At 37.4% G+C, this 8,665-nt stretch overlaps 1 protein-coding gene across 4 annotated transcripts in view; it reads left to right on the forward strand.

Moving 5' to 3' along the window:
* Positions 1–8,418, forward strand: part of LOC143034552 (uncharacterized) — a 45,554-nt gene extending 37,136 nt beyond the window's left edge. For all 4 annotated transcript variants that reach the window (XM_076200760.1, XM_076200762.1, XM_076200761.1 and 1 more), the window contains 2 exons: positions 289–601; positions 2,907–8,418. In XM_076200760.1, the coding sequence (XP_076056875.1) occupies positions 289–600 (312 nt within the window). In that variant the 3' untranslated portion in view covers position 601; positions 2,907–8,418. The remainder of the gene's footprint in view (positions 1–288; positions 602–2,906) is intronic.
* Positions 8,419–8,665: the final 247 nt, after the last annotated feature.

Genomic DNA, 8,665 nt, shown 5'->3' on the forward strand with positions numbered 1-8,665 from the left:
ATAAATGAAGTATGTGTATGCTTCAATTTGGCCATCCCCTTTAATGGAGAAAGGTCCTTTTATATGTATAGTATAGCCTAGTTGTATGTGTGTGTGTGTATATATATATATATATATATATATATATATATACATATATATACTGTCTAATCTATGATAGTAGATTTTTTAACCACTTATACATTCTTAAGTACCTAGACTTTTAGTGATTTAGAATCCAGATCTATAGTCATCTAAATTCTCATTAGGAAAACTAATACTGTATTCCTTCTGGATGTTGGGTTCAAGGTGTCCGTCTTCTGTAAAGTCATATGTGATGAGATTCAGTTACCAAGCAGAGATGAGATGGAAGCAGACACCAAGGAAGAACTTGAAAATAAATTAGACAGAGGAATACTTCCCAGACATTTTCATAAGATGGGTGAGCAGCAATGGATTTACAATAAGGAGCTTTCAGAAATTGCAAATCTGAGAGGTCTCACACCTGCTGTTGAGAATTTGTACCTGGAGATTCACAGATATAGAAGAAAGAATCTTATGACTTACAAATCTTCAAGCTTCAGGATAACAGGTTTTGAGACTTTTGAAAGAGTATTGTAAGGTTAGTGTATTCATAAGTTAAACATATATGTGAGTATTTGTCCTTTGTACTGTTGCATGTAGTTTAGATGTGTTGCCCTTTTGTAAAACTGAAGCCTGTCTATACTAATCTGTAGTACATGAACTGTAATGTTTAGTACTAACTCCGCCTTAAGTGAAATCTGCTTTGGTAGTTGTATACTTAAAAGAATTATCTGAATTGGTGATAGATACATTTTCCAGAAATTTTGTATTGCTGTTGTTCCCTAGACTGTCTGGCTGAGCAGTTCCATCTTCCTGAGGACCTCCACAGCTCAGATGGGGTTTTCCCACAAATTCTTTATAGTGTATATTGTGTTGTTGGCATGCATGATTGTGTACAATGCAATCTTCCATAATGTGTTGTATAGTATGGACTGAAGTGTTGCATCCTGGACAGTTATCTGTGATGTATTCATCCAGCCTCTTCTGGTAGCTCAAAAGTGCTGGATGGAGGCTGCACCACAGTCTGACCAGATGGACTCTGTCCTTTCAGGGATTCAGAGGGATGGATATCAGGGGGGGGCTTGCATGCAGCAATGTATTGTCTTTCAGTTTGTTGATGGAGCAGTGAGTGATATAATTATGGATATGCTTGTGGTGGTTGTGGATGAAGAGAAGAGAGTATTTGTGTGTGATGCAAGTATTTGGGTGTTGTTTTGATGTTTCTTAATGTGTATGGGTGTTTTGCTTTGTAGTGTAGGGGGGCTGGCATGCAGCAATGTATTGTCTTTCAGTTTGTTGATGGAGCAGTGAGTGATATGATTATGGATATGCTTCTGGTGGTTGTGGACGAAGAGAAGAGAGTATTTGTGTGTGATGCAAGTATTTGGGTGTTGTTTTGATGTTTCTTGATGTGTATGGGTGTTTTGCTTTGTAGTGTAGGGGTGTGCTGTGTTTGTGGAGGCTGCAGCAAGTGTTTGTGTGCCTCTCATATCAAGATGATCCTTGACTTTGAGGCCTTCCATTTCATGGTGTAAATGGTCTGTAGGTGTTGTATTTGTGCAACCTGTAATTGTCTTTAGGGCTTTGTTATGTATGGTATGTAGAGTATTGTGGTGTATCTTTGTGAGATTAGGGACCTATGTATTTACCTAGTTGTAATATACATTATGTGGGGCTCACATAATGTATACTATAGTAATAGTTTGTTTTGTTCAAATGTTCTTTTTGCAATTGATTTAAACACATTAAGTCTAGTTTTGCATTTAGTCTTTATGTTTGTGATGTGTTGTTTGAATGACATTAATGTATCTTATGTTACCCCAAGAATCTCAGGTGTATGTGTGTGTGATATTAGTGTTGTTGGTATAGAGGTGTGGTATGTATTTGTGCTCTGTTGTCCAGTTGGTGAGAAATGTGTCTGTAGATTTGGTTGGGACTATTTTGAGTATATTTGTAGTGAACCAGGTGTTGAGTGTGTTGAGGTGTGAGTGTAGTATTTCTGTAACTTTATTTGCATTACAGTATGTGTATGTAATTGTTATGTCATCTGTGTAAGAAGAGATTTGTATTTCTGAGGTGTCAGGTGTGGGTATATTGTGCATGTATAGATTAAGAGTTGGGGGATAGAACTGACCCTTGTGGTACTCCATTCTTAAAATTTCTGGTGTGTGATTATTGGCCATTATATGATGCATAGACATTTCTACATGCCAGATGATTGGCCAGCCATCTTTTGATATTATTGTGCATGTCTCTGTTTTGTATTTTGTTTGTGAGATTGTGACAGGAAATGGCATTAAAAGCTTTACTAATGTCTAATGTTATAAGAAACGTTCTGTGTGGGGACTTATCTGAACTGATACCTTTAAAAACTCTTTGTATGAGGTTTATCAGAAGAATGTTTGTAGAGTGTAGTGATCTAAAATCATGTGATTCAGCAAGGGGGTATGTGTAATGATGAGCTATACCATGAGGCATTCTATGACTTTGGAGGGAGTGCAGAGAAGTGTGATTGGGCTGTGTGGTGCTGGAACTGTTGGGTCTTTGTTGAGTTTGGGGATGGTGACAATTTTTCCATGTTTCCAGATGTCAGGTATAGTGTTGTGTGAATAGATGTAGTTTGCAATGCTGATGAGTGCGTGTGTGCCATGTATATTGCTTTCTTATGGTGCTTAATTTTCCTTTTGTTCTCACTAGAGATATTGGCTCTTAACTTTTCTATTATTAAATTTGTATTATATTATATTATGTATTATATTGTTATGTATTATATGTATCATATTATGAATCATGAATTGATTTATTTCATCTTACAATTTTTTTTTTTTTTTTTTAAATAACAGGCAAGATGCAGTTATCATCTTCATGAGACATGCTTGCTTGGTTAGACAAGGATTTAAAGGTGCATCAGAAAGAAGGTTGGGAACCAAAACATCACTGTTTTCATGTTGAACACTGGAAGTACTGCAAAGGTTTGAATGAAGAGGCTGGTGCTCCTCAGCCATCCCCAATTATTAAGTATATATTTGAATTCTTATAGGTTAGAAGAGTACTGGCCCCCACCTGAGTATAACAAATTAAGCTACAAGGTATTGTACTTGAAGAAACTTTAGAAATTAAAAGAATGAACACCATTCTTGATATGATGAGCCTAAAGGTTTGGGCAGCATTGAAATTAGAATAGTTTTACTTAAGTTTTCAGTGCTGTCTGTAACACAGTTATTTTGAAACTCAGGAATCTCATGTAAAGAATCAACTGTCTCCAGCTCAATTGCCTTCAGAATATTGCTAAGCTAGAAACTTGTAGCTCATCTATAGATAGATGAGCCACAACATGCAGTCTGTAACACAGATATAATAATTATTGCCGTAGATCTTATTAACTGGAAACCAGCAGCCCCACAACAGTTTGTAGTGATCCTTGAGCCCTCTCATTTATCCCTCTGGGAAGAAACACTAGACTGTTGTTTAAGTTGTATCATTGCAGAATTGTTTCTATGTAGTTGACTGAGAATAGTGGTAGCAGGATAGTAATTGCCAGATGCCTGCTCTCCATGTGAAAAGGTGGAAGAATTATAGTTCAAATTTATAGATCTTGGATAATGGTTGTGTATGGATGATGCTGTGATGCATGGAATGGAGGGGGCAGGAGATGGGAGGGGTCAGGGAATGGTAATGTGTGTATGATATTTTGACACAGCCCAAAGGGATTTTTCTCTGTCTTCTCTTTTTCTACATGAGGGGACGGAGAGGGGGTCGCCAATTAAATGAAGTGAACTTGCTGTGAATGTGCTGTGTCTTGCTGCATTGCTTCTGACCCAGGGCAGTGGGAGAGATGCAGGGGTGATGCGTCATCCAGGATGAGCCATGAAAAGAGGGAGAGGTGGTGAATGGGAGTGGAGTGTGTGGGGATGATATGGGTAGGAGTGGATTTATGCCTTTTGACTTTGGCTACATCCCTTGTAAAAGGGGAAAATGTTCTTGGTATATGTATATTTTCTTGTTGATTTTTGTTGTCAGATCTTTGGTGTGTAGGCAGGTCATGCAAGTATCAAAAGTGAGGCCCAGGATTTTTGGGTTCTTCTCCAATGGAAAGGTTTCCCCATTTAGTTTCATTATTGGAAGTTTCTTTAATTCATGGTTATCTGGAGTATAGAATGTTACTGATGATTTTTGAGGGTAGGCCTCCCTTCTGTTTTTGTGAGCCATTGTTCTAGCTCTTAAGTTAGCTTGGGTGTTCTTAGCTATTCTGTAATTTTTATACTGGTGACAATATCACCAGGTCACCTGTGTAGCTGAATGCTTTGGTGTTTTGTTCTGGATCTGGTATTGGGATATTGCTTATGAAGAGGTTGGACAATCCAGTTGAGAATATTGTTCCTTTGGGGACTCCATTATAGTCTTTTAGTCCCAGAAATTTGGTTGTTTTGTCTGCCAGCTAAGTAACTTGTTAGCCATTTCTTGTTATTTTTATATGTCTATCTCAATTATATTTTCTATAGTATATATCATATGAATTGTTTTTCTTTATCTGTGTTAAGATTGTGACTGTTTCTGCTGTATTTTCTGTTACTGTTTGTTTAGTTTATTTTGTTTTGTTGGAGAAAGGTACCGTATGTTGTTGTTTATTAATGTTGAGTCCACCTTTGTGTTGGATTTTGTCTTCCACCATTGGGTATTGTGGATTGTGGTATTAGTATAGTTTCCTGTGTAAGTGCTGTATGTATGTTGCATTTATGTAGGAATTCAAATACCTCTGTATGTGTTTTATACCATTAGTGTTTACTTGTAGTAAATTTTAAAGTGCTTGAATAATTTTTGGTGTATGTATTCATATGTGATGGCTGCAGCTCTAATTCTTTGTGTACTAGTTTGTGTTGGCAAGTGTGGTGCATGTGAGATGTACCCATGTGTAGCATGTGTTGTACTTGATGGATATGTGTGAGTGATTATCAGGTTTTTGTGCATGTGAGACATTATGAGCCTGGGCTGGTTTCTATCTCCAGCTAAAAGGAGATGGTATGGAAGGGCAGGTGCTGAAGTGCTGACCTGTGAAAAAACTAACGCAAATAAATGCTGGGGAGATGGTTGGTAGGAAGTAATAGTGGATAGTGAAATTCTGAACCCTTTCTGGAGACCAGGTACTGGCCCCTTGGGGGCTGCTCCTCCTTGCAGAGGTGGAGCTTTGTTGCCTTTGCAAACAGGGAAGCTTCTAGTTCTTCTCCATCAAGCTGTCCATCTTACTCCAGTTGGTGGTTTTGTAACTTGGCAGCAAGTCATTTAGCACATGCATACACATACAGTGGTGGATGTCTGGGACAAATCTGATGAAACAATAATGAGTGCAAAAGCAATACAAGAATTTAAGAAACCAGATGCTGAGAGATACAAAGACAGGTCACTACAAGCATAGCTCCCCTTCCCATATAATACAACTAGGTACATACAAACACACACACACACTGATAAGGCCTAAATTGGAGTATGCAGTGACACTATGGTCACCCAGTACTAAAAAGAATATAAAGAAAATTGAGAGAATCCAGAGAGCAACTATGAAGATGGCCCCAACACTATAAAAAATGTCATATGAAGAAAGATTGTCATAACTAGAATTACCAACTCTGGAACAAAGAAGAGAAAGAGGTGACTTGTTGACCATCTACAGAATTATGAAAGGTGTAGAAGTCCTTGATAGAGACAGCTTACTAAATTGGGATAAGAGAAACACAAAAAGACATGGAAAGAAACTCAAAAAGATATGAAAAAACAGCTTTCCCCACAGAGTGGTGGGTGTATGGAATATATTAGATGAAACAATAGTGTGTGCAAAAACAATACAAGAATTTAAGAGAAAATTAGATATGGTGAGATATAGAGATGGGACACCACAAGCGTAGCTCCCCTTCCCGTAAGATACAACTAGGTAAATACAAACACACAGTTCAAATCTAAATATTATTGGAAATCAAGGATATAGATTAAGATGGAATTGTACATGAATTTGAGGCTAGGTATGATAAGAAATTAGAGGAGATAGGACCCAATGAGCATTGCTCTTTTCCTGTGTACTACAATTAGGTAAATTAGATAAATGCACACACAGGTTTAGCAGTTATAAATGTAGAGGTGAGGGAAGTACTCAATCTCCTGGAATCAGTGGGTGTGACAAAAGCCCCAGGACCTGATGGGATCTCAAACTGGATACTTAAAGAATGTGGGGAACAACTAGTGGACAAGATCCAGTCATATTACATGTTCAGTGAAAGAAAAGATTGTGCCACTTGATTAGAAAGGGGCAAATGTGGTACCAATTCACAAAGGTGGATGTCAAGCTAGAGAGCAGTAACAAGCAGAGTTCCACAGGGTTCAGTGCTTGCACCAATAATGTTATTTTGTGTATGTTAATGACATAATGGAAGGAACAACAAGCTATGCCAACATGTTTGCAGATGATGCAAAAATCATGAGAAGAGTGAAAAATGAGGAGGACAGTAGAATATTGCAAAAAGATCTAGATACTATTTTTGCATGGAGCCAAGAATGGGAAATGAAGTTCAATACCAAAAAATGCAAAGTACTGGAAATGGGCAATAGTGGCAAAAGGCCATCCTTAAACTATTCCTTGGGAAGCAAACACATTACAAAAGCAAAAGAGGAGAAAGACTTGGGAGTGTTGATAAAAGACAACCATTTGCCTGACAGACATATCAGCAGGATTGTGGGAGAGACATATGGACTACTGCAGAAGATTAAAGTGGCATTCCATTATATGGATGAAGAGATGATGAAAAAACTCATCAAAACCCTGATACATCCAAGACTGGAATATGCATCAGTAGTATGGTCCCCACACAGAGTGAAGGATATAAGCAAGATTGAGAGAATACAAAGGGCAGCAACCAAACTGGTCCCCCGCTTGGCAGATAAACCATACGAGGAAAGACTAAAAGTGCTGGGTCTACTAACTTTGAAAGATCAAAGAGAAAGAGGTGACATGATTACAGTATTTAGGTCACTGAATGGGATAGATTGCATTGATAGAAGAGATCTGTTTAAAGATTGGAGGGCTTTAAGAGGTCATGGAAGTAAATTAAGAAAGACCACATGTTGAAAGGATGTGAAGAAATACAGTTTTCCATGTAGATACATAAATATGTGGAATAGCTTTGAAGGTGGTATAGCCCAAGCTCAGACAATACACGAGTTCAAATCTAAATATGATAATTGGAAATCAAAGATATAGATTAAGCTGGAAACGTAGATGAACTTAAGTCTATGTATGTTAGTAAATTAGAGAACAGAAGACTGGACCCAATGAGCATTGCTCCTTTCTTGTATACTATATTTAGGTAGATATAATTAGGTAAATACACACACACATAGGCTAGGTATGAAAAAAATTAGAGAATAGGAGACAGGACCCAATGTGTGTTTCTCCTTTCCTGTATGCTACAATTAGGTAAATACACATACACTCACACAGAAACACTTAGCTTTGTAGTCAATGAGTGGAAAAGGACAGGGTGTATTTGCCCTTGTATCCCATGAAACAACAAAAATTCTGATAAAGGAAAGCCTTGGCAACCTGTCCCTCCCATAACAGATAATAGCCAGTTTTATGCAGATTGGTCACAACCTTCAAGTGCCTCGTATATTTGTGTTAAATGTGAGTTCAAGGTTACCCCTTCAGTGAATACAATCATCTCTAGTCAGAATGAAATCTGTGAATTATGTACTATAATTAGTTTAAATGGACTAATTTTGATGGCCATTTGGGGTGATATAATAGTTTTCATATCTTGTAAACCCCATCCAGAGGTGCTGTATGCTGTAATCACTCCCCAAGGTTTGATAATTGAAATCTTAATTTTGTAGAATTGTTCAATTTTCCTGTTGATCACAGAAGGGAGAGGGCAAGAGATAGGCATGAGTGGAGTGTTGGGTGATGAGTGGGGGTCTGTCTTGGCTGTATCACTACTCTTACAATGGGGAAAGGGCCTTTTGGTATCTATACATACCAAAGGACCTTTTTTTTCTACTTATAAGTAGGGAGGTGCTTAGAGTGAAATACAGATAGTCATAACTGTTTGAGAGATCTTTGGTTCTGTCCAGAGACTAAGTGTGAGCTCCATGGGACTGCACCTCCAAATGGAGGTGAGAGTGTTGATATGCTTTAAAGATGGGCAGCATGCAGATAATTCTTTTTGATGTGTGACCAACAGGACCACCACTTTCAGGTACCTTCCATTGATCCTTCTATTGAATAAAGTAATCTATAGTCAATATGTACAGCATATATCAATAGACTTTTTCCCCTTTATGTGAATGAAATAGCATAAAGGTTAGCCAGAATTTTTTTTATAAAGTATGAAGGGGCTCAAATAAAATATCTGCTGTACAGCAGAACATTTTGTACAATTTGTATTGGTTTTTATTTCATTGTTGGAAAAGACAAAAGCATGAATGAATCAATTATGTGTTTTTCTATCATGTCAAAGCATGGAATTTCATTATTATATTACTGGAAATTTTTGTAAATTTAGGAAATTAAATATTTTACTATAGAACATGGTTTATTTAGTCACCCTTTGGATTAGGT

The sequence above is a fragment of the Oratosquilla oratoria genome, chromosome 17, assembly GCF_046742065.1.
Source record: "Oratosquilla oratoria isolate Oo_2021 chromosome 17, ASM4674206v1, whole genome shotgun sequence".
In the NCBI taxonomy this organism is placed as follows: domain Eukaryota; kingdom Metazoa; phylum Arthropoda; class Malacostraca; order Stomatopoda; family Squillidae; genus Oratosquilla; species Oratosquilla oratoria.